At 45.8% G+C, this 26,250-nt stretch overlaps 1 protein-coding gene across 4 annotated transcripts in view; it reads left to right on the top strand.

The window, feature by feature from the left end:
* Positions 1-26,250, top strand: part of TANGO6 (transport and golgi organization 6 homolog) — a 220,037-nt gene that overhangs the window by 187,529 nt on the left and 6,258 nt on the right. Inside the window, exon 18 of one of the 4 annotated variants that reach the window (XM_056811251.1) lies at positions 12,396-14,100. The exons of 2 other annotated variants lie outside the window; for them this stretch is intronic. In XM_056811251.1, coding sequence (XP_056667229.1) covers positions 12,396-12,611 — 216 coding nt within the window. In that variant the 3' untranslated portion in view covers positions 12,612-14,100. Of the gene's footprint in view, positions 1-86; positions 6,900-12,395; positions 14,101-26,250 lie in introns of those variants that run through there. One more of the 4 variants, XM_056811232.1, reaches the window with a different exon arrangement.

Consider the following 26,250-nt stretch of genomic DNA (forward strand, 5'->3'; position numbering starts at 1 on the left):
CTCTCCGGTCCGTCCAAAGGGGATCTTGAGCAGGGCCCTCGTGGGGTTGTAGCCTCTTGTCCCTAACTGTGCTTGCGCCCCACAAGCTCCGAGATCACCTGGAGGACGAGGTTCCTAGAGGAACGTTCCCTGAGGGAGGCATCCGGAACAAGCGGGCCTCAGCCTCTGAAGCATGAGCTTTGTGACTCCTCTTCTTGACTCAACTTTTCGTGCTGATTCACTGAAAAACCCACTGGGGCCATTTCCTTTTGAGATGCTGCCGATATCTGTCAGACCAAGGTGTGGTTGATGGGATTTTATGGGACTGTTTTAAGGGAGCTGTTTGCCCAGGAGGGATCCTTCCCTAGCTCCCTGGCAAAGGAGAAAGAAAGGTTAGAGAATTATGCTGGAATATATACTGCCAGGAACTTTAGAAATCATCAAATTCAGCTTTACAGAAGACCAAACAGCCCCTAAAAAGTTAAATAACAGCAGCTAATAATACTAGTTAATATTCACATAATGCTTTAAGGTTTGCAAAGCTCTTTTGATCTCATTTGTTTCTCACCATAAGCCTATGAACTAGGTACTGATATTAACCCCATTTTATAGATGAAGAAAATGAAGCCAAGAAAAGTTAAGTGACTTAGCCAGGACCACACAGCTTGCATCTGAGGCAGTATTCAAACTCTGGTCCTCTTGACTCCAACTCTAGTACTCTATCCTCTGTCCTCCCTAACTGCCTAAATGACTTGTTCAAATTCCACAAACTGTTATTAAGTGATCCTCATGTGTCGTACACAAGAGATACAGTGACAGAAACAAGAGTCCTTGCCCTCAAGGAGCTTACAGGGATACACTGTGTTCACACATATTTTGAGGTGGGGAATCACACTTTTATCTGGAGAAAGAAGGAGAACCTTCATAGGTGGCAGAAGAGACTTCTGAGCTCAGAATCACACATCTAGTAAGTGTCTGAGGATGAGTTTAAACATAAACTTCCTAATTCCAGGCCCAGTAGTCTCTCATGCACCACCAGCTACCCTTCATAGAGGCATGTATGTGTCAGTTCACAGAAGCAGACCTAACACGTTGAGTTTAGGAAACAGGTAATAATCTCTAAGATTCTACCTCATATCCATCAGATTGAAGAAATGGGCAAAAAAGGAAAATGTCCCATGATGGAGAGGCTTCAGGAAAACAGGCATATGCATTGTGAGTGGAGTTGCAAATTGCTCCATCCATTCTAGAAAGCAGTTTTGGAATTATAGCCCAAAAAGTAACTATACGTCATAACCTTTGACTCGGCAATAGTACTACTAGAACTGTATCCCAAAAAGATTTTTTTATATTTATTGGCATGCAAAACGCACTTCCATATTGGTCATTGTTGTAAGAGCAAAGTCATACATAACCAAAACCCCAGAATAAAACCATAAATACACTGATGTGAAAGATGACTCCAACCATTCTTTCTCTGGAGGTGGAGAGCCTTTCCTATCATTAGTCTTTCAGGATTGTCCCAGATCATTGCATTGCTGAGAGTAGCTGAGTTTTCACAGATAATTATCATCCAATATTGCTATTACCATGTACAATGTTCTCCTGGTTCTGCTTATTTCACTCTGCATACGTTCATGCAGATCTTTCCAGCTTTTTCTGAAATCACCCTGCTTATCATTTCTTTTAGCATAATAGTATTCCATTACCAACATGTGCCACAATTTATTCAATCATTCCCCAGCTGAGGGACATACCCTTAATTTCCAATTCTTTGCCACCACCACAAAAAAAGCAGCTATCAATATTTTTGTACAAGTAAGTCCTTAGCCTTTTTTTATCTCTTTGTGATACAGACCCAGTAGTGGTATTACCAGATCAAAAGGCATACAGTTTTATAGCCCTTTGGATATATTTCCAAATTGCCCTCCAAGAATGTATGGATCAGTTCACAACTCCACCAGTAATGCATTAGCGTCCCAATTTTGCCACATCCCCTCCAACATTTACCACTTTACTGCCATATTGGCCAATCTGATAGGTGTGAGATGGTATCTCAGTGCTGCTTTAATTTGCATTTCCCTAATGAAGAGTGATTTGGAACATTTTTTATATGATTATTGATGGCTTTGATGTCTTTATTCGACAATTGCTCATTTATATCCCCAAAGATATTTTTTTAAAAAGGAAAAGAACCCATGTGTACACAAAATATTGATGGCAATTCTTTTTGTCATGGCAAAAAACTGGAATCTAAAGGGGTGTCCATCAATTAGAGATTGATTAAAAATATTATGGTAGATGAATGTGATAGAATAATATTGTGCCATGAGAAATACTGAAAGGGAAGACTTCAAATAAACCTAGGAAGACTTCTATGAACTGATACAGGATAAAGTGAATAGAACCAGGAGAACAATTTACACAAATGTCAACAATATTGTAGAAATGAACAACTTTGAACAACCAATCAAGATTCCAGAGGACTGATGATAAAAGAACGTTTTCCTGACAGAATGGACTCAGGGTAGAGAATGAGATGTACATTTTGAGGCATGGCTATTATAGGAATTTGTTTTGCTTAACTTTGTATATGTGTTGCAAAGGCTTTGTTTTATCTTTGTTCCCCCAGGGGAAAGAAAATTAATGCCATTGATGTTTTTTTAAAACGGTAATAGACCTTTTGACTGAAATGTAGAGTATAGAAAGAAAAATACTGTGAAATAAGGCTGGAAAGAAAGATGAGTGTGTGCCAAATTGTAAAGGACTTTCAATCTGAGAAAGAGAAGTTACCATATTGTTCCAAAAGCGGAAAAAAAAAATTGAACAGGTTGACTAAAGCCATGCTTCAGGAATATTACTTGGACAGCTCTAAGGAAGATTTGGAAAGAGGAGAAAATGGACACAGAGAAGCCAATTAAGGGACTCCATGTTAGGGCTCACATTATGGCGGACACTGTATGAATAGGGAATGGGCACTGAGAGGAGGCACACTGCGGAAGCAAAATCAGCAGGTCTTGGCAGCTCTTGTTGCGCGTGGGAGTTAAGGGAGGAAGATAAGTCAAGGATGACTCGGAAGTTACTAACCTGGATGATGGGGAGGGTGTTGATATACGAGAGGAAGATTTAATGGAGTACGTGATGAGTTCTGTTGTGAACATGTTGAGTTTGAGATGCCTGTAGTCCATCCAGGTGGAGAGTATGGCTAGAGCGCACAAGAGATAAAATCAGGGCTGGCTGTGGCAGTTGTGGAAATGATAGTAGAATCTATGGAAACAGATGAGATCACCAAGAGAGAAAATATAGAGAAGAGAGCCAGGATAAAGCCTTGGGAGGGGTGGCATTGATGCCTATGGATGATGAACCAACAAAGATACCAGGAGATGAGAAGAATCGGGAGAGAACAAGGTCATAGTAGCCAAGGACTGTGGGGTCACAGATTTAAAGCTAGAAGAGACCTTAAACATCATCTAGTCTGAATCTTCATTTTATAGATGAGGAAGCTGATACCTGAAGAGTTGAAATTTGTCCCAGGTCTCCCCAGTAATCAGCAGCAAAGATAAGGTTTGTACCCAGATCCTCTGAGTCTGGATACAGCTCACAAATCCAAAAGGAAATGAAAAATGATGTCAAGAGCTACAGAGAAGACAAGGAGGATGAAGTCCAAGAAAAGCCATATTGGTTTAGCAATTAAGAGTTCATTAGGAGTAGCTGGGTGGCTGGGGTATTATTATATTATAGGAGAGTCAGAGCTTAGAGACAGGAAATCCTGAGTTCAAATCTGTCCTAGTTGTGGGACCCTGGGCAAGTCACTTAACTCCCATTGTCTAGCCCTTACCACACTTCTGCTTTGGAACCAATACTTAGTAGAATTCTTAGATGAAAGGTGATTCTTAGATGCAAGGTAAGGGTTTGGTTTTGGTTTTTTTTAAGAGTTCATGAGTAGTTTTTGAGATCCATTCATCATAGTGGTGCCGTCAGAAGCCAGATTTCTAGGCACTGAGAAATGGGAGGGAGATGCAGAAATGGAGGCACCAAAGTGTACACTTTTCTTTTATTTAAGAGTTTGGTAGAAACTTCCAGAGAAAGACTTTCTGAGGTAGATAGTGTGAAGGGCAAAGGTAGATTCAAGAAGAGTCTGAGATTAGTTTATGAGATTAGCTGGGAGGGGGGGGGCTATATCTCTTCCCCCAAAGTCTGATATCTGAAGAACAACTGTTGCTTCTGAGCCTGAGATCTGACTCGCTGTGGTAGTTCCTGGATTCTTTTATGAAATGTGGAGACAGAGCCAGGAGGCAGAATGCAAAGCTGTGTATTGCTGCCCTCGAGCCTTTGGGGCAACGCTGTTTGTGGGTTTAGAGCCAGCCAGCACGCTGGCTGAGTTAGGCCAGCCCTGATCCCTCTGCCTCATCACCATCCCATGGACACCGAGCAGATGTCTTCCTCTTCCCTCCTGCCCCTTCTCAGCATCTCCTGCCTATGGGGGTTTCACCCCATGGGGGCTCCCTCACTCAGTGGGATTCCCCCCCTGCCTCTGGGGGCGAGGGCACAGACATCTGGCTGCCTCTGAAAGGCAAGGGTGTCATCCCGAGGAACAAAAGGATTTGGGAAGGAGAGAACTTTCACCTGGGGGAAGTGGAGGCTCCCTGACCCCGGAGTTGCCCAAGCCCACAGAAGGGAGCATAATCTTGATCTCATTAACGGGCAGGTTGCCAACAGTTCCTATGGGGTAGAGTGGGCACAGAGGAACTCTAATGTCTGGGCTCATTAGTCCATAGATGTTTCAAGACATAAGACTGAGTGCCCAGACCTTAGGGGGCAGAAGGAGAGAGACAGAATGAACAAACTGCCCCCCTTAATGAAGTTTTGAGCTATGTGAGACCTTAGTGCCTTTGCCAAAGCCACAGTAGCAAAAGCCCCCTGCCTGCTTTTCCAATTGACTTCCCATCTGGTCCCTATCTAAAGTTATGAGCTGTGCGAACTTCATCAAGGAAAGGAAACGGGAAGGGATGACTGAAGGACCCTCTTCCTGGTGCCTCCTTGAGGGCAGGTGTGTTAAATCTCCTAATCGCAGGTATGTTTACCATCAGGGCACTTTAATGAGAAGCGGAGATAACCACAAAGCTTTCAATCTGGGATTGGCTCTCAACTCTTCTGTTTTGCCCTTGGGAACAGCTGAAACAAAAATGCCCCTTTGATGATGGAGGTTTTTCCCTAATCGCTGGTCTCTCCTCCATAAAGCACTGCACAATAATAGAGGGTTTCACTGTGTTCCATGTTTGTCAGATGTCTGCCAAGCACCTTTGTTGCTCTGTAGTCTTGGAAAGGAGATGGAGGGACCAGTCAAGAATTACAGAGAATTTGAAGGAGCCACTCCTCAGAAATATAGAGACTGGTTAGGGGAGGGAGGATATAAATTCCCCCGAACTACCAGCATGTGCCAGCCTCCTCTCCTCAGGATGGCAGGGTGCTCTCAATTATTCATACATAGAGATTTGTGGAAAATTTTTGTTCAGCATCTTGTTGACCAGATTACCTGTTCTGCTTACCTAAGTATTTTGGGGACGCCAGTGTTTCTATTTACTCTTATTCCCACATTTGGTCTGCAGCGCAACAGGAACTAGAAAGATTTTGGAACACCTTCTCTTTCCCTTAGATGAAGGACAATTTAAATAATGGCAAGTGTAGAAAAACTGCTGTGTTTTTGTAGTAGCAAAATATGTGTGCCCAGCTATCGGGAAAGCGATGAGCAAATCCCAGCACGTGAATGTATTGAGCATGACAGGGCTCCAGACAGGGGATAGGAGGAATTCAGGGAGACAGGAGCGGTGCTCAGTGAAGTAAGAAGAGAGCAGGAAGACAAAGTTATAGGGACAAAGCTTGTAGATTCAGGAAGGGTCCTCCCTCCCTTCTCTTCAGAAGGAGGGGACTGGGCATGTCTGACTGTTTGACAGGATGGTTAGTTTGGGCTGGACTGAGCTTTTTTCTTTTTCTTTATTTTTTCCTTTCTTATTAGGGGTGGCCCTCTGCATGGGGAAGGGGAGAGGGATATACTGGGGAAATGAAACTGATGTAAAAACAAAAGATAGCAATAGAAATTCCTGGCTTAAAAAAAGGAAGAACTACTCTGGTCAAGATAGTGCTTCAGGATTGAAACTATCTTGCCTTAGCATGGAGTAAGAGTCAGACAGTTGTTGAAGGGAGAAACAGTATAGTGGTAAGGTCATTTACTCTAGAATCGGAGGGCCTGAGTTCCAATCCCTCAGCAGGCCACTTAACTTTTCTTAGCAACAGTGGTCTCATCTGTAAAATGAGGGGATTAGACCAGATGGTTTCTGAGCTTCCTTTGAGCTGATATTGGCTGAGGATCTTGAAAATGGGGCTTTTACACTTTGTTTGATGTTATGAACTTCCCCAAACTTCTTTATTCAGACAGGACAGAAATATCTTTCAGAGAACAATATAAGTAAATTAAGTTGATCTATTGTTTCAGACTATCTTGGCCATTCTCTTCCCTCTGAAAATGTATCACTGAGGGGAAGCTAGGTAGCACAACGGATAGATCACGAGGCCTGAAGTCAGGAGGACCTGGGATCAAATTTGGCCTCCAAAACTTACTAGTTGTGTGACCCTATGCCAGTCACTAAACTCCAGTTGCCTAGCCCTTGGTGCTCTTCTGTCTTAGAAATGATACTAAGGCAGAAGGGAAGGATTTAAAAAAAGAAAAAGAAAGTTGACTTCCCTTAGGAGCTATGAAGATCTTCAGAACTTGGCCCATGCATTTGTAGTGGCTGCCTCTCCATGTTTTCCACCACAATACCTTCTTTCTTTATTAACAGTGAAAGATATTTCTAGTGCATGCCTTTATTCTGTACCCAAATGTGAAATAAAATCTGAATTGTCATCTTTACTTTTTAAAAGCCTCTGCCATCTCTTCTGTCCGACTAGCTGAAATAACCTTGTACATCAACTTCATTCTTTCAAGACCAGAAAGAACCCCAATATCAGGTACTTTAATGGATGGATGCATGCCCTTATCAGGGTGGTTATTCTTGCCACCAGTGCCGATCCCAAAACAATGAAGTTTATTCCTTTTGTGCAATTCTGGTCATTATTCTTCTAGAAGTCTTCCATGAATGATCTCCCCAGTGCAGTGGAAGTCTTTCTTGGAGACTTTTAACACAAAGTGTCCCAAAAGGGCTGTTTTAAACTTTCATAGCTTTAGAAGTAGAAGTGTTATAAACTTACCCCAAAAAAGACCATTTGAAAGTTTACTTCTTTAAATTTATTTTACACTTATTTAGTTTCATGGATTTTCAACAATAAATGTTCACTTTAACAAAATGGGGCACCTTCTCATCATTCGTTGCCTGTGTGAGTTTCTGGGTGACACTTTCTCAGACTGGCAGATTGTTAGAGGAGGTCCTTGTCATTACCTACCTCAGTGATCTGGTCTTCTTCCTGTGGGGTCACATCCGAACTGAATTATTGTATATACATCAGATATGCATCAACACTTGTTCTTTGGATGATCTGACAGTTAAAAGAGCAAATGCAATTCTTTGTCACTGAGCAGCAACTGATTAACAGTTGGGTTTTTTGTTTAAACTCTTCCATCTTAGAATCCATACTGTATTGGTCCCGAGACAGAAGAGCAGTAAGGGCTAGGCAATGGAGAAGTAACTTGCCCACCGTCACCCAGCTAGGAGGTGTCTGAGACCAGATTGACCTCTCGTCTCCAGGCCTGACTCCCTATCCACCGAGTCACCAAGCTGCCCCGATGAAAGTTCTTACAAATTTCAAAAACGAACTAAAGCAATGGACAGCACAAGACAGTAATGATATTGATTTTTAACTAATAATATATTTCAAAATTTAACAATAAATTTTCAGATTTTTTTGGTAAGTTTATAGCATTTATATTCCTAGTTATTAAAGCTGAAAATCACACTAAGTCTTTGGGGATACCTTGTATTTCATAGAAACCAGTGAAAGCCTCAGAATTCTCATTTTTTAATCCCATAATCTTCCCCTATGGCAGACCTCTCCCCCCTTTTCACCTTTTGAACCATTTCTTACAGGCAAGTCATCATTGCAGATGCACTACATCTTTTTAGTCTTACCCCATCTTCACAGTTCCTCTGGGGTCATTTGCCATGATTCATGGCCAGATAATATCAGCTATCTCAGTGATTCATCATCCCGTCATTCTGAACACCCCTGCTACCAGCATAAATCATCCATTCTTTTTTAAATTTTAGTATTTTATTTTTTCTCAATTGCTTATAAAAATAATTTTTAATAATTAAAAAAATGTGAGTTCTATATTCCCTCTCTCCTTCCTTTCCCCCCTCCCTGAGACAGCAGGCAATTTGATACAGGTGATACATGTGTAGTCATGCAAAACATATTTCCATATTCATGTTATGAAAGAAAACAGACCAAAAAAAAGAAAAAGTTTTTAAAAGTATGCTTTGATGTGCATTCAAACTTTATCAGTGTTTCCCCAGAGGTAGATAGCATTTTTCATCATGAGTCCTTCATAACCTTCCTTGATCATTGTATCACAGAGAATAGTTAAGGCATTTACAATTGATCATTGTACAATATTGCTATTACTACATACAGTGTTCTTGTTCTGCTCAGTTCACATAAGTCTCTACAGGTTTTTTGGAAAGCACCCTGCTCATCATATAAGAACATAGCACAATAGTATTCCGTCACCATTCCATACCACAATCAATGGCCATCTCCTCAATTGACAATTCTTTGCCACCACAAAAAGATGCTATGGATTTTGTGTGTGTATATATAGACAGAGAAAAGAGAGGGAGAGAGAAATGGGGAGGGGGGGAACGAGAGGGAGAGAGAGAGAGAGGGAGAGAGAGGGAGAGAGAGAGAGAGAGAAAGGGAGAGGGAGAGAGAGACTGAGAGAGAGAGAGAGAGAGAGAGAGAGAGAGAGAGAGAGAGAGAGAGAGGGAGGGAGAGAAGGAGAAAAAGAGAAAACAGAGGAGGGAGAGAGACAGAGAAACGAGACAAGGTGGGGGAGAGAGAGAGAGAGAGAGAGAGAGAGAGACGAGAGGGGGGAGAGAGAGAGGGGGAGGGAGAAAAAGAGAGAAAACAGAGAAGGAGGGAGAAAGATAGAGAGAGAAACGAGACAGAAGGAGGGGGGAGAGAGAGACAGACAGAGAGAGAGAGAGTGAAACAAGAGGGGGGGAGAGGGAGAGAGAGAAATGAGACAGAGACAGAGAGATATCCTTTTCCCTTTTCTTTGATTTCTTTGGGAGAAAGACCTAGAAGTAGATTAAAAGGTATATATGGAACATTTGGTTTTGCCTCTAAATCGTTCTCCAGAATGGTTGGGCTGGTTCACAACAATTAGTATTCCAGGTTTTCCATTTGCCCCCCAAATGTTGTCATTTTTTATCGGCCAACCCTATCGGTGGTCCCTCGCAGTTGGTTTGATTTGCATCTCTCCAGTTCTTCATGATTTAGAGCATTTTTTCACACAAGCTTGGGTTGCTTCGACTGCTCTGTCTGAGAGCTGCCTGTTCCTTCCTTTGATGGTTATCCACTGGGGACCGACTCGTGTACGTTTGCTCGAGTTCTCTGTGTGTCCGAGAAGCTCGCCGTAAGTGGTCGGTTCTCTCACGAGATGATGACCCAGGGTTGGCTTGGCAGAGAGTTGGTTGTGTCGCTGCTCGCCAGCGCTGCCTTGGCTCATTCCGGGGCAGCGGGGCCCTCACTCCCTGCCGCCGAGCCCCACTCCAGAGCTCGGGGGACCCCCTCCCTGGGGGGCAGCACACACTGTGACCGAGGACAGGAAGGGGGGGCCTCGTCAGAGCTGGCAGTTCTGTAGCACCCTCAGGGTGTGCAGAGTGCTGTACTCGGGTCATTTCAATCTTTATTGCATGCCTGCTGGGTGCCAGGCCCTGTGCCCAGGGCTTTACAACGATCAGTTCATGGAAGCCTCACAGCAACCCTGAGAGGTAGATGCTGTTATCATCTCCACCTTACAGTTGAGGAAACGGGGGCAAGGTGAAATGGCTTACCCAAGGTCATTCAGCTAGTGTCTGAGGCAGAATTTGAACTCGTCCTCCTGAAACTGAATCTGTTGCTCTATCCGCTAAGTCACCCAGTTGTCCATACAGTCTCTGGAGCCTGGCAGCGTTGCCAGCATGTTTTGGAGGTGGGATGGTAGGGTTGGGAGTGGGGGGAGATCAGTTAATAATGATTCGTGAGTGGAGCAGTGAGGTGGCTCAGTGCTTAGAGTATCAGGCTTCGAGTTGAGAGGACCTGGGTTCAAATTTGACCTCCGACACGTTTAGCAGTGTGACCTTGTACAAGTCACTTAACCCCGTTTGCTTAGCCCCTTGCCCCTGTCTCAGACTTGTTATTAGGACGGAAGGCGGTTTAAAAAAATAATAATAATGACAGTGATGGGCAAGTCGGGCGCTAAGGCAGCCTCAGGCCTCCCTCCAAGAGACCATTTCCCTGTGCTCTGGGATCCTCTGGACGGACGGCAGAAGCACCTTCCCGAGGCCACTCTGAGGGGTTTCCCCACGTTTGAGGGGCCTCCTCCGGGGCAGGGCTGCCGTTTTCAGCCCAGAAGTGACCCGTTGTCCACCCCGGAGCCTGAGCCAGGATTGCTGTCCTCGTTTCACTGGAGAGGAGGGTTTCCCCGCACGCAGGCCGAGGGCGGCATGGAAAGTTTTCTGCCCTGGCGGGGTTTGGTCCTGCCCTAAACGCCTCCGTCCCGTCCCTTGGCAGGTGTTTTTATGCTGCGGGTCCTCAGGCCTGGCCAGGCCAGTCGGCTCCACAGCCGCGGCTCCGCGAGAGACAGAAGGCTCAGTGTGGAGAGCGAATGAAAAGGGCGTCTGTGGAGCGGAAGCGCAGATCCACGCTATAATTATTCCTCTGCAAACTCTGGAAAAAATGCTTGCTGGAGCCTCAGCAGGAATGAAAACAATCTCCTTCCTGAGGGCGCTGGAGCCCCGGCCTGCGAGGCGGCCACGAGCTGGGGAGGCCCGAGACTGTCCCCTTCAGCCTCCCTGACCCGTTCAGGGCCTCCGGCTTCTTGACTCCGCAGTTTCGCCTCCGATCCCACCTCGGCCTCCCCTGCAGCCTCAGACAGTCGATCCTGCTCTGGTCCCTCTCCCTGGGGTTTCAGGCCCCCCCCAGGAGCCCCTCAGGCCCTGCCCTGGGGCCCCCACTAGTGCTGACTCCCCTCCAACCTGCTGCCCCCACTCTTCCCCTCTCCAGCCGGTTATCTCTCCAACATCTCTATGTGGGTGTCCAAGGCAGAACGCCTCCCCTTCCCCAGACTTCCCCCCACGCCCCATTCCCTGTTACTGTAGAGGCCCCAGCCTCCAGCCTCCTTGCTCTTTTGCCCCATCCCCCCACATCCACGCTGTGACCCTCCCCCCCCCAGGCCTAGATTACCACAAGAGCCTCGGTGGGTCAGCCTGCCTCTCTTCTCTCCCCTCTCCAGGCCATCTGCCTCAGGAAACTCCAGCAGCCCCCGCTGACCTCTAGGATCAAGGACAAGATTCTGGGCTCGGCCTTCAAAGCCCTCCATAAGCTTCCCCCCCCTTGTGTCCGGGCTTCCCCCACCTGCCCCCAAACCAGACCTCAGCCTCCGGGCTGCCTGAGCCCAAGGAAGACTCCCTGGCTGCCCCTGCCTCTGCCTCTTCCCCCTCAGAGTGGAAGCTCCTCCCGGCCGGACTGTTTGGGGCACTTCCTGTCACAGAGCGGGATTGTGGCTGCCCGTCGTGGCCACTTAGGAGCTACACGGCTCCCGTCTGACCGCAGGCAGCGCGTGTCTACACGGCACAGTTTTGTTTTTTAAAAGCTGGAGCCTCTCGTCCCCTCCCCTCTGCTCTGTGCGGCTCTCCCAGCCCGCCGTTCTTCTCGTCCTCCCTTGTGGGCCCCCACGGACGTCGCTCCTCAGACAGCCTCTTCCCCGTCCTCTCGTCCACCTGCGGGTCCCCCTCGCCTCCCCGGTTTGGGTCGTCATCCTCGTCCCTTCCATTTGGCTTGTAGCCCCTCTCTAGTCTTCTCACGCCGTGGCCCCCTCCCGGCGAACCGTGTTTTGTCATGACTCCCTTAAGAAAAATAAGTTTTGGGAGGCTCAGTGGACTGAGAGTCAGGCCCAGAGACGGGAGGTCCTGGGTTCAAATCCGGCCTCAGACACTTCCCAGTGGTGTGACCCTGGGCAAGTCACTTGACCCCATGGCCTAGCCCTGACCACTCTTCTGCCTTGGAGCCAATATACAGGATGGCTTCTAAGACGGAGGGAAAGGGTTTTTAAAAATGAAATGTTTTAGCAATTTAAGGATAGATAACCTAGTCAGAATGATGATGGTTGGATGCTGTTTGTTCTTTTCTCTTTTTTCCCCCACTTTTCCCACCCAAAGGAATCGTCTCCCTGGTTTGCTCTGCCCCTGCCTGGCGCCATTCCTCTTTCTCAGCTCAGAGACGTCGGGTCTCTCAGACAGCTAAACGGTAGGGCACAGTGGAAAGGGGGCTGGCTTGGGAGGAAGAGGCCTGCTGCGGTCCCGGGTTCCTTCAGGAAGACTCTGTCGCCCTTGGGATGCTCCTCTGAGGTCTCTGGGACTGGCCGAATGGGGTAGAGCCCAAGTTTCCTAGGAAGACGCCCGACTTCTCAGGCATTCCCCCTCCACAGACCCAGACAGGACAGAGACTCCTGCCAAGCGGACGGACAGGGCTTGGGTGCTGCGCCTCCGGAATCACAGGCCAGCATCTCTTGGGATAGGCGAGGCCGGACAGTTTGTCTGATCTCTTCACTGCCTGTTGCTAGCCAACCGAGCCCTCTAAAGCCTCACGGACCTCGGAATCAGACGATGAAGCAAGGCTGGCTGGCGGCTTTGAGCAACGTTTTATTCTATGACTCCGCCGTAGCCATGTGGGTGCTTCAGTTCCCAAGTAGAGCTCTTGGAGCTGGCTGAGAATTTTCATCGTGGGACCTTTGGGTCCGTAGAGGGCTAGATGCCGCCTGCCCCTCGGATCCAGTGAAAACGGCCTCCTCAGCACCGAGAAGCGGTCCCTCGCCGGCAGGAAGGCCTGCAGGCCTCCTCTGTGGCGTTACCCGGCCCACTGGGGGCCATGCTGTCGGGTTAGGAAAACGTGGCTTGTGTTCATCAGTCTTTTGTTTGCCTTTCCAGGCCCATCTCTTCTGTGTTGTGTTAAATGGGTTCTTCGGCAGACTGTTTGCTCCTCACCTCCTCACTAAGTAACGTAACAAACGTTCATTAGGTCCTTCCGACAGAAGCCCCGCTTCCTCTTCAAGTGCTCATCTCTCATGGAGGATCTCATGAAAAGCAATAGGCCTCATCACGACTGCAGGGAAAGGGAAAAACCCTTGGAGAGGCCTGTGGCTCTCCCAGAGGCCCTCTGGTGTCCCGACACTCGATGCCAAAGTAGTACAAACAGGAGCTTCTCGGCCTGCTGCCCCCTTCCCAGCTCCCTTTTCTGCCTTTGTCCTTGAGGGGAGGAACTGTGGAGCTCTCTTGCCAGGGTGTCCTCAGTGCCATCCTGGCACTCCGAAAGCACTTCATGCTGCGCGGTCATCTTCCTCCTTACCATCCGTCATCCATCCTCTCGCACTCTGCACTGGTCCTGCTACATCCCAGGAGCAAGCACCTCCGGGGAGCATCCCTCACCCGCGTCTGCGATCAGGGCCAGCAGTGGAGGCTGTTTCTGTGCTTAAGGGCTTCCGGACACCTGGAATGATGTTGGCGTATGGATGAGAGCCCACTTGTTGCCACCTCTTCAGGGCCGTGAGTTGCTCTACAGGAGTCAAATGCTCTTTCATCATCAACGACCAATAAACTCAGACGTGCTTTGTACCCTCTACATCCTTCCCCCAATCTGTGTTGAGAAGGACAGGGTCTGTTATAGAATCTGGCTTGCAAAAGTCTGCCTGCCCCTTGCCCACACCCTCTTTGAGGAAGCCCCTAATGCCTGCATAGGTGAATCACGTAAAGATTCTGTGCGGATGGGAGAGCAGATGGAGTGTTCAGGAACTGCTGATTTTCTTTTTTTTTAACATTATTTTATTTGGTCGTTTTCATACATTGTTCGTTGGAAGCAGATCCTTTTCTTTTCCTCCCCCCAACCCCCCCCACCCTTCCCTAGCCGAGCGCTTCGTCTGGGCATGTGTCCTTGCTCTGAACCCATTTCCGTGTTGTTGGTATTTGCATTAGGGCGCTCATTTGCGTCTCTCCTCGATCATGTCCCCTCCGCCCCTGTAGTCAAGCAGTTGCTTTTCCTCGGTGTTTTTACTCCCTCAGTTTGTCCTCTGCTTGAGGATAGTTGTTTTTTTTTTTTCTCGTAGATCTCTGCAGGTTGTTCAGGGTCATGCATTGCCACTAATGGAGAAGTCCATCACCTTCGATCGTACCACAATGTATCAGTCTCTGTGTACAATGTTCTCCTGGTTCTGCTCCTCTCACTCTGCATCACTTCCTGGAGGTTGTTCCAGTCTCCATGGAATTCCTCCACTTTATTATTCCTTTTAGCACAATAGTATTCCATCACCAGAACTGCTGATATTCTTGAAGTTGCCTTTTTTTTAGTACAAATAAGGTCTAACGTTTTTTCATGCCTTTGTATCTTCTGCTCCTTTGGGTACTTTGTGAATTAATCCCTCACTGCCCTCAGATTGTGTCACCTCCAGTGTGTTATTTCCCCTATGTAGATTTAGTCTGATCCAGCTGCTTTTCCTGTCCTTGTTTGCTTTAATGTCATTTCTAATTCCTCTGCAAACAACCCCAGGTTCATCATGTTGAGGACCAACAGCAGTGACACTCCAGCACAAAAAAAAATCTACATGTTTTTCATGTTCTTTTATTTATTGTCCTCTTTCCGTTTTCATTCATTAATGACTTCAGAATGATTTTGTTTAGTTATATCTCTTTCCAGTCCTTCTTTAGACTACTCTTACCTTCCACTCTTTGCCTGATTTATGAGATGATCTCATTCATAATTATCTATCATCCTGAATAAGATTTTTGCAGACTACAAACTATTTATAATTTATTTTTTAAATTTTAATTTGACAAGATAACAAAGACCTCCCATCTACTTCTGTGTCTCCTGAATTTTTTTCTGCTTTTTTCATTTTTATTACATTTTGCTTCTGCCACAACCACAGACAGCCTAGCAACGAATGCTGCTGTGTTTGGTGTATCTTTTCATTCCCCTGCTCAATGCCTGGCTCTGCCCTTCTTTGAGAATTGCACCCAAAGATCTCCATCAGAGCACATCATAAAACAAAGTAATATCTCTAAAAAGGCATTAGAACCAGTGAGAAAATGCACTGTCTCTCTCTCTCCTCTAAACGATGAAGGTTGCATATTGCTTTGTTTGAGTCCTCTTTACATGATGGATTGTATTCAGCATATACCTTGTGCTCATTCTGTTTTCTTCATTCCGCATTTCTTTGTAAAGCTCCCCCATAATTCTTTGTACTGTTTGTAATTGGCATATCTTATGGCACAGTGATATATTGTTGTTGTTATAATCCGTGATTTGTTCAGGCATACACCAATCATTGGACACAGAGGTTCCATTTGTTTGCAACTTCCAGTAGTACTCCTAGAAATAATTTTGCAAAAACAGGTCCACGTTTTACCTTTTAGTAACATTTTTCCAGTGTAGCCTTGTAGGGTGATCACCTGGTGAACAGATACGAACGGTTTTGTGCCTCGGATTTTATATTGCCAGATTGATTTTCAGAAAGATTACATCTCTTTATAGCCGTGTCAGTGGTGTCCCTGCCAAAAATAACAACTTTTTTTAAAGATGACCTTTTGCCAGTTCAGTGGTTTAAGGTGATATCTAAATGTTATCGAGTACAATTCCCTATGCTTGGACTGCCTTGTGCCTACGGCCAGTTTGTTGTTGCCTCAGTTTGGCTAATGGGAATCCATTCACTTGGGAAATAAGAGAAAGAACAGGAAACTGAACCCAGGAACACAAAAAACAAATGGTTACCCACTTTCCCCGTGGAAATTTCCTGTCATCCCCTAGGCCATGAATGGGTTTTAGAGCTTTGCTCCTCCAGTTTCTAGATTTCCTGGGAACAGAATTTAGAATATGCCTGGGCAAGCTTCCTTCAGCAAGTAATTGAATTGCCCTTCCTTGGAAACTCCTAAAGTTTTTGCAGAAGTTAGTTTGTATGCTCTTGTCTTATCTGGAGTGAAGAGAGTCCTGAGGCAGAATGACGGAATGAATGATGATTGAAAGGCAAACATGGTCTATGCTCCAAACTTGGCTTCTTCCCACTTTCCATATTATACTGTCAGAACTCAGCACACACATCCTTTAATTCCTCCCATCTGGACGGGGCTCTGCCATCACCCCAGACAAGCTAGCAATGAATGCCGCCGGCTTAGGATATCTTCTCATTCTGGGGTTCAGTGCATGGCTCTGCCCATCTTTGGAAATTTGCAGCCAAAGATCTCAACCAGAGCATGTCAGAAAAACAAAATAGTGTCTTTAAAAAGACATTAGGACCAGGGCCAGGCAGGTATTCCATGAGCTAAAAGCAAGGCCTAGAGATAGGAGGTCCTGGATGCACATTTAGCCTCAGATACTTCTTAGCTATGTGACCCTGGACAAGTCACTTAATCCCTATTGCTTAGACTTTACCACACTCTAAAGTAAGGATTTCAAAGGGGGTTGGGTGAAGAGGCCTAAGAACCAAGGAGAAAATGCACTCTCTTTCTTTCCTAAGAGGGTTAAGGACTATTAAAAAAAAAAGTTGTGAAGAGGTGAAAAAAAAGAGGTGAAGGACTAAAAAAAAGTGTAAAAAGTTTTCTGATCTGTTTATTTTTTTAAACACTTACCTTCCATTTTAGAATCAAGACTGTTTATTGGTTACAAGGCAGAAGAGTGGTAAGGGCTGGGCAATGGGGGTGAAGTCACCCAGCTAGGAAGTGTCTGAGGCTAGATTTGAACCCAGGGCTTGAGGTCTCAGTCTTCTGAGCCACCTAGCTGTCCCTCCAATTATATTCTAATCTGGTTCAGTTGTGTGAAATCCGTGGGCCTTATATATGATACCATTTCTGTAAAAGGTGGGATTTCAGGAAATCCTTGAAGGAAAGCAGGGAAGGTAGAGAAATGGAAGAGAGGAGTCTAGGCACCAGGGCCCTCCAGAGGAAGAAAATGGCAGAAAGGGAAAGTAGATGAAGAGTCCAGGATCCAATGACAGGTTATCAGAGGGATGGGAGACTTGGGTTATCCAGGTTTCTCCTGGAACTCTCTGTCTGCCCAGAGGGTGATGCCTTCCAACCCCACCACTCACACTTGTGTCAGCCTTCAAAAGGCCAAGAATGGGGCAGCTGGGTGGCTCAGTGGATTGAGAGCCAGGTTTAGAGACAGGAGGTCCTAGGTTCAAATCTGGCCTCAGACACTTCATAGCTGTGTGACCCTGGGCAAGTCACTTGACCTCCATTGCCTAGCCCATACCACCCTTCTGCCTTGGAACCAATACACAGTATTGACTCCAAGACAGAAGGTAAGGGTTTAAATTTTAAAAAAAGAAAAGGAAAAAAAGGCCAAGAAAGCAGCAAGGAGTAGTTCTGCTATTGATCTGATTCTCCGTAACAGAGAGGATTGGGCTACTGTGATAGAAATGATGGGAATCTCCAGGCCAAATAACCACTAGCCCTTAGGGCTTATTTATGATGGAAAAAAAGGAAGGCCCAGCATAATGTGCACTCTCCATAGATTTCTGGAGGCCCAGCTTCCAGAGGGGAAAGGATAGGCAGGAGGCCGGGGACAAAAATTCTGCTGGAGAAATTAGCAATGGAGGATGAGAAACTCTTAAGAACAGAATTATGAAGAGAAGCCACTTTAGTGAGATGGAAAAATAAGAATTATCTGAAGAAAGCAATATACATGCATAGAGAAATCTCTAGAAAACAGATTTTTTTTCAAAGTTGTGAACAGAAGAAGGATGCAAGAAACAGTGAGGAAGGATGAGTGCAGAATTGGGACAAGGTCTTGGAAGGATGGTGTCCAGAATGCCAAAGCTTAGGACGAGGAAAGCAGAAGACACACAAGAAAGGGGAACCCTGGGAAGCAGGAGGATTAAAGGCGAAGGACCCCTGTTCAGTAACTGACAGCCAGGAGAAGGTTGAGCTGCCTCATTCTTATCTTGCCTTTGCCTTATCTGCCAAAAAGAATGACTGTTAGGCTGGAGAGAACTGAACAAAAATGACTTTTTGTGTTGAGAGCCAAGATAAATAAAAGGGGCTGGTAAGAGCTCCTTGCATCTCTGACTAATGCAGGTCACCTGGCCAGAGGGTCCACATTCTATACATGAAGTTCTAGGGAAACCTTGAATTAGTATATCAGTATTAGCTGTATAGTCATAAAATACTAAAAAAAAAAAACTGGCAGATGTGATTGCTGAAGCACCTTCAGTGTTAAAAATGGAAAACAGGAAGGGTTCTGTGTGCCTGGAGAAGGGCAGGTGCAAAGACTGGAATCTGCACACTCTAGGCCAGCGAACCGACTTCTGTTCCTGGGGAAATTCTAAAACATATTATTAAGGAGATCATTAGTGATATGTTCTTTGGACCTTCATCCCCTCTCACTTGGACTTGCAGAGTAGCCTTTTTGGTCTCCCTTGCCTGGAGACTCCTTTTTCCCCATCCACCCTGAGTCCAGCATGCCATTCCAAAAGCACAGGTCTGACCATGTTAATCCTTTGTTCAAGAACATTCTGTGACTCCCCATTGCCACTATTTACCTTTGTATGAGTTGTATTTTTACTCCATCTTTCATCCAGCCAAGCATTTAAGCTCTCTGAAGTCCCAGACTGTTGGGCTTGGTTTTGTCTTTGTCTCCTGTCTGAGGGTTCAGTACCTTTGCCATTTAAAGCCTTTGTCTCCCCAGTGGACAATGAGTCAAAGGATATGAACAGGCAAATCTCAGATGAAGAAATTAAAACTATCTCTAGCCATATAAAAAAATGCTCCAAGTCACTATTAATTAGAGATGCAAATTAAAGCAACTCTGAGGCACCACCTCACTAATGTGATCAAAAAGGAAAATGACAAATGTTAGAGGAGATATGGGGAAATTGGGACACTGATACACTGTTGGTGGAACTATGAACTCATACATCCAATCTAAAGAGCAATTTGGAACCTTGCCCAACAGGCAATACTCCTACTAGGTCTGTATACCAAAGAGATTAAAGATAGGGGAAAGGACCTACTTGTACAAACAATATTTAAAGCATCTCTTTTTACAGTGGCAAAGAACTGAAAACTGAAAGGATGTGCATCAATTGGGGAATGGCTGAACAAGGCATATGGTTGTAATGGAACACTATTTTAGAGAATAGGGACTGTAAAATTCAGAAAATGATTATTTTAAAAATGGTATCAACATGTCAAAGAAAAAGTTTTTAAGCCTTTATCAGGCTAACTTAAGCCTCTCTTCCCAAGCTGATAACACACTGGTCTCCTTCGTTCACTTTATAATACAACAACTTTACCTTGTTATTCCTCCTGTCTCCTATTTCCAGATTCTTATATGCTGTTTCTCCATGCTTGAAACTCCTTTTCTCTCCTCAGCCTCCCAGAATCACCAGCTTCCTTCAAAGGTCAGATCAGAAACTACTCCACTTACGTGGGATCTTTCTGGATCCCCCGCCCAACTCCAACTGCCAGTATCTCTCCCCTCTCCAAGATATCTTATATTTAGTTTGCCCATAATTTGTGAATGCTTACATATATATGTGTTGTCTTCCCCAGTAGAATGTAATTTCCTTGACAGCAAGATTGTTCCAGTACCTACTATAGAGCCTGACACTTAAAGATTACAGATTGATTGTTACAGAAAAGGTAACTGTGATTACAAGGAATTGGGATGATTTCCCCAAGAAGTCTGATCATACCAGATTAATTTTACTTCCTTTTTTGACAGGATTAATAAATTGGTGGATCAAAGGATTGCTATAGATATATTATCTCTAGATTTTAGCAATGCATTTGGTAAATTTAAATTATCTTGAGCTATTATTTTTGAAAAGTTGGGATGTGTGGGCCAAGTGCCAGTTCAGTTAGCAGGTAAATTCAGAACTGGTTGACCATCTGGCCTCATAGAGTAGTCATTGATGGTTGTAAAAGGGAATTCTTTGTTCTCCCTGAGTTTACACTTGTGAAAGGGAATCCTTTATTCCCTTTGTCTATTTTGAGTTAACACTTTGATTAACAATAACTGAAGTACCCCTACTTAGTACCTCACTAGATTGTGAAGACAGGATTAACTCTCCTTTGTCTACTTTTAAATTGAATCAACTAAAGCTTGAACACACTACTTAGCACTAGGTGGAGGAGCTCTCCATTCTTTCAACTCAATCAGCCAGGAAATGTGAATTCACACCTCAGTCATCCAGGAATCTGTGAATTCTTTTGATGAGTATTCACCACTCCTGGTGAGAAATGGTTCCCATAAACACTGCCCCCTGGTCAGTGCTGGGCAGTTTGGAAGCTGTGAAGTTTTGGCCCCTGTGAAGAGGGGAAGGGACATGAAACCACTATAAAAGGCCCTGAATTTCTGGGACTAAAAAAGTTGACTCCAAGAAGAAAGTTGACTTCAATAAAGAAGTCTGCTTCAAGAAGGAAATCATCTTTAAGAAGAAAGTCAGCCTCAGTAGTCATCTTCAGCTTGAGTCATCATCTTGACCTGCCTCTTGGAGGGAACTTGGATGAAGGGCTAGCTGGCTTTCCCTTCCTGTCTTCTGGAGAGAGTTTAATCCCAGCTGAAGATCAACAAGTCCTGGCTGAGTTGAGCACTGGAGCAATATCTAGATAGATAGGCTAAATGTTTTCTCTACCTTTCTGTATTTCTCTACTTTCACTCCTTCCACCTCTTTTGTAAGTAAAAGCTTTTAAAAGTCATTTTGATTTTGAACAATAATACTTTAAATTGACAACTACCAAATTATTTATAATTTTCCTATGTTTTAGTCAAACCATTAGAATTTAATTCCTACATGGTCCAATGTCTTGGGGGGGGTAGGAGGGGGGGCACCAGGAGAGTGCCCCAGAGATCTATGCTTGGCCCTGGGCTGTTTGTCAGTGACTTGGATAAAGAGGTAGACAGCATCCTTATCAGACTGACCAGGGACCCTAAGCTGGGAGGAATTGCTAACAGACTGAGTCACAGAGTTAGGGTCAAAAACAATATTGAACCCAACGCTGCATTTGAGACAAAATTAAACAGGGAGAAGAGTAAAGTGTTAGAAGTGGGTTCAGAATATCAACGTCACAGGGGCAAAATGAGGGCAAAAGCAGAGTTAGACTGTAGTTTTTCTGATAAAAGATCCAGAGGCCTTAGAAAATGGATGAAAGGATCAGTGTGGCTCAGATACGGCAGCAGCCAAAAAGCTAATGTGGTCTCGGGCTGCATGAAGAAAGGTGGTCTGTGCTCTGGTCCTCTCCTGTCTGCAGGACTGGGGTTCCATTTCTGCTCGCCCCATGTTAGACAGGACATTGGTTGGTGTCCAGAGCAGGACTCAGATTGGTCCAAGGCTTCAAGGCCACACCTTGTAGGGATCAATGGAAAGAAAGAGCCTGGAAAAGAAGGGGGGAGGGGAGGACCAGCACACCCAATAGGGATCCTCGGGGGCCTTGAGAACGTGTCTCATCAAAGAGGAATTGGACTTGTTCTGTCTGCCCCCAGAGTGAGAGTTGGGGAGTGACACCAGCGTACATTCCGTCTGTCAGTCCATAAGCATTCACAAGGGCAGGGGCTCCCCCTCATTAGAGGGAGCTCTTGGGGCCCAGGCTGCACGGTCTCTCTGAGTGGGGTTCCAAAGCCCGGTTCTCGGGCTGTGGGTGGTGACATGACAATAAAGTCTTCTCCAACCTGTGGCACAGACACATTCGATCTGACCTGACAGAGTCAGTGTTTAAGTAGCGGCTGCCCAGGTTGGGCTGTTTACTGTGTGTGATGTCTAGGGGAATCCAGGAGAATTATTATTAATAATAAAAGCATAATTAATAATAATAGCATTGTTCAGGTATTCTCCTGTGATAACCTCACGCCTCCCAGGACTCTCGCTCTCTGCCCGGCTTTCTCAAGCGTCATCTCCCAAAGTCAGTGGAGTTAGATCAGCTCAGCTCCAAGTAGTAGTTGTCTCTCAGTAACCGAGGATGACGATTGTCTTTGTGCGCTTTCATCTATGATCTATGAGTGTGCACAAAGATACTTGTGCGTGAAGGAGATTTAAGTGGAAAAGTCGATGCACAGAGACAGTCCCACTCTCTCGGCGTTGGAAGCCTGGGTCCAGTGGCACGAAAAGTCGTTACACCTGGAGACTTCCTCAGCTGCATGGGATGGCCGTGATGTCCTTTGTGCTCCAACACACCCTGAGCTCTCCACAGTGCTTTGCTGCGTCGCCATCTCAGCCGTTGAACCTTCTTATTGGTTTCTTCCGCCTGTTCCGCCGAAACAGTCTTCACATGCTGGGTGAGCAAAGCCCTGGTTCACCAGGGGTCAATGACCCGATGGCTACCCTCACAAGGTTTAGCCGGCCTGTCGAAGCCTTTGCCCGGGGTGTGGCCGCTGCTGCATACTAGCAGCTACTGGGAGCCACAAGTGAGAGCTGGGTGTCAGGTGGGGGTCAGAGGCTGGAGGGCTGCCCTAGGAGGGCACGACAAGCCCTCCATACCAGAGATACTACCCCTCCCTGAACACCCCATACACAGCTGGGTGGCTCAGTGGATTGAGAGCCAGGCCTAGAGACGGGAGGTCCTAGGTTCAAATCTGGCGTCAGACACTTCCCAGCAGTGTGACCCTGGGCAAGTCACTTGACCCCCATTGCCTAGCCCTTAGCACTCAGCTCCAAGATTCCTTCCATTAAGGTGCTAAATCCCAGGAAATGCCACTTGCGGGCCTGAATACTGTTAGGGAAATGCCCTGGTGACCAGAATCTGGGCCAGCTCTTCTCTGAGCCGCAGCCTGGAGCGAGGCAGCTTAGGCCACTGGGACCCAGCTACGATGCCATTGGCACAAACGGCATGTTCTCCCCTCTCAGCCTCCCGGGCCCTGCCAGATCAGCCGCGTTAGCAGAGGGCAGCTCCGAGGGATGAGGGACGAGCCAGCCTTCTCCGGGCCACCTCACCAAACCATTCCCTTCCCTATTGGACTCCTGAAGTCCTATTGGCCACTGCCACCCGCATCCTCTAAAGCTCCTCTCAGCCCTGCCCCTGGGTTAGCTGGGGAAGGGAATTGCTTGGCCCCTCTCTGTGGGCTGTCTGCATTAAGGTTTTCCAGGGCCAGGAGGACGGCAGCTCCTTCTTCCTGAGTTGTGAGTCCTAATTGAGTTCAGTTTGAATACCAGGATTTTAATCACCTTCCAAGGACAATGGTCCCAAGGTCCAGAAAGCTGCAGCCAGCTGCCTGTGCACAAACCCAGTCTTTTTTTTGAGCCTCCTTTGTTCTATTTCTGTGCCTGTGGGGGTGTAGGAAAGCTGCTGCAGCCCTGTGATTGCTATTTAAAAACATTCAGGCTGCTGCTGCCACCACTGCTGGTACCACCACGGTGGCACTGGCTTCTATTCATGCCATCTCCAGATTAGTGAATGACCCTGAGAAGCCCTTCGGTGGCAAGGAGCAGCCCGGATGGACTCCATCCAAGGATCATCTGGCTTCGCTCTCCTGGCCTCCTTTTGGAGCAGTTAATTGCTAGCTGCCATCTTGGTCTCTGTCTCCTTGGCTGCCCAGCCAATCTGCCTCCCAGTAGCCTTGTGGTACTTCAGCAGTTAATCCCTCTCTCTTTATTCTTCAATGAAGGTAGTTAGTAATACCCTCCCTACGAGAGCCTCCAATCAGCACTTGAGGCACTCTCCCCATTTGTTACAGTCAGACACACTCTAGAAAGGGTAAAAACTGCATTTATCTCTGCGTCTAACAGAAAATGCTTTGAAAAAGAAAAGAAATATTTTTAAAAGCTCAGCAACCTTCGATTTATAACAACGCTCAGAACTTAAGCACTTCAATATTCTATAGCTGCCAGCCTTGGAGAACAATCCATTAGGGAGCCGTCTTTCTTTCCTGACCCTCCCAGAGCTTTCAGTGGAATGTCTCGAGAGCCTGGTCTTTTTGTTTGGAATGGGCATTTTCTTGTCCTGTGCCCATCAAGGCAGAGGTGTAAGCTTTTACTGATTCTTCTCCAAGCCTGAAGCTTCCTCAGGGAGGTCAGAACATCTGCAACTTTTTCCCTTTCACCTTTCCTATGTTCACTGATCATTTATTTACCTCTGACAAAGCGGTAAAACACTTGGGCCTAATTGGGGTTTGCTTCCTTCCAGTTTGTGCAGCAGGAGCTCCTCTCTCACTGGCTGTCCAGCTTAGTCCGGGTGTTGGAGTTGATCAGATATTTTGTTTAATTGAGAGCCCGTCTCTACCAAAATCTGCATTACTGATTCCCAGAGGTTAGCCTTTCCCAGGACCCAAATTGTCTCACAACATACTTGCTGCTCCCCTTTTCTTCTTCCTTTTTTGATCATCAACTTGACAAACGTAAGTATGAACGTTCCCACAGGCAAAGAACAGGAAGAGAGACACACCAGGAACCTCTACTATGCACATTTGTTTCTTTTCTTTAAAGTTGTTTTTAAATTTAACATGATCATAACAACACCACCCTGCCTGTACATGACCCCTTTTGAACTTCCTTCTATTCTCATGTCTTTTTCATTTTTTATTAACCCTATTTTCTTTCTTTCCATTTCTATTACTTATGTTTTCTTCCCTTACCCTAAAAAAAAAAGCCCTCATTTGAACAAATATGCATAATAAAGTAAATCAAATACATGCTGGTCTTGTCTGATAACGTGTGGCTCATCCTGGAGCAGTATTGCCCTCGGTCTTCCACTACTTCTTGGCCCAGTTGTCTAGTCATGCTTCAGTTCTTTCTCAGCCTTTGTCTCACCCACTGTTATCTTTCTCTCCTACCATGTTCCAGAAGCACAGTCAACTTAATTTTGCCATTGTTTCTGGAAAGAGTATGTCAGCCTATTCCCCTATGACTCCACTCACTATCTTTTAACTTTCCAAACCAATATTTCCCTCCTTAGCCATAACCCCCCTGTGTGTCATCTCCCACTATTAGATTGTAAGCTCTTTGAGGGCAAGGACTGCTTTTATTTTTCAATATGTATCCCCAACTAGCACAGTGTTTGGCCCATAGTAAGTCCTTAAAAGATGCTTTTTATTTATTTATTCTGCACCTATAGTTTGTCTGCCTCTCTTTAAGCCTTATCATCAGTCTTCCAGAGTGGTGAGTGGTCATTACATTAATCTGAATTATTAAGTTTTTCAAGTTGCCTTCCTTAATAACATTGTAATAATTATTCTCCCAGCTCTGCTTACTTCACAATGCATCAGTTCACACATCTTTCCAAGTTTCTCTGAATCCATCTCTTTTTGTCATTTCTTTTGGCAAAATAATATCCCATTTCATTCACGTACCATTGTTTGTTCAGCCCTTCCCCTCTGTGTGAGGAGAAAAGAGCATTCTAGGCATAGGGGACAGCCAGTGCCAAGGTCTAGAGTCAAGAGATGGAATGTCAGGTGCAATGAAACACAGACTGGTTTGGTCGGAGCAGGGCCAGACCGCCGACAAGCACTTAGTAAACCTTTCCTACATGCTTTGGGGACACAGATAAAAGCAGAAAGATGGTCTCTGCCCTCACGGAGCTTACATCCAAATAGGGGAGGAAAATGCATAGAAGGAAGCTGAAAAGCAGAGGACGGATTGGGGGGGGGGGGGAAGTACCCTCGGGGAGGAGATGTTAGAGGAAGGCTGGAGAAGAACAAGACCTTGCTGCCCTGGTGGAGCAGAGGGTGCCTCCCATTGGTGAATTCAAGGACTGGAGGGAGCTTCCCGGATGAAGAGGACTCAGAGGCATGGTAAAGGAATTCCAGAACGCAGTCTGGAGAGGATGAATGGAATATCTGAAAGGAAATAGCATGTAATCAGGCTAAAAAGAGAGACTGGAGTTAGATTGTAAAGGACTCTAAATGCCAAATAGAGTTTTGTGTGTGTGTTACAAAAGGTTAATGTCTGATGACATGGTTAGACTTATACTTTATCCATTTGGCATGTCTGTGGAAGGATTAGAAAAGGAAGAAACTAGAAGCAGGGAAACCATTTTGGAGGCTTTTGTGATAGTCAGGGTGAGAGGTGATAAAGGCCTAGAACAGTCGGCATGATGCTGA

The sequence above is a fragment of the Monodelphis domestica genome, chromosome 1 (assembly GCF_027887165.1).
Source record: "Monodelphis domestica isolate mMonDom1 chromosome 1, mMonDom1.pri, whole genome shotgun sequence".
Classification (NCBI taxonomy): Eukaryota; Metazoa; Chordata; class Mammalia; order Didelphimorphia; family Didelphidae; genus Monodelphis; species Monodelphis domestica.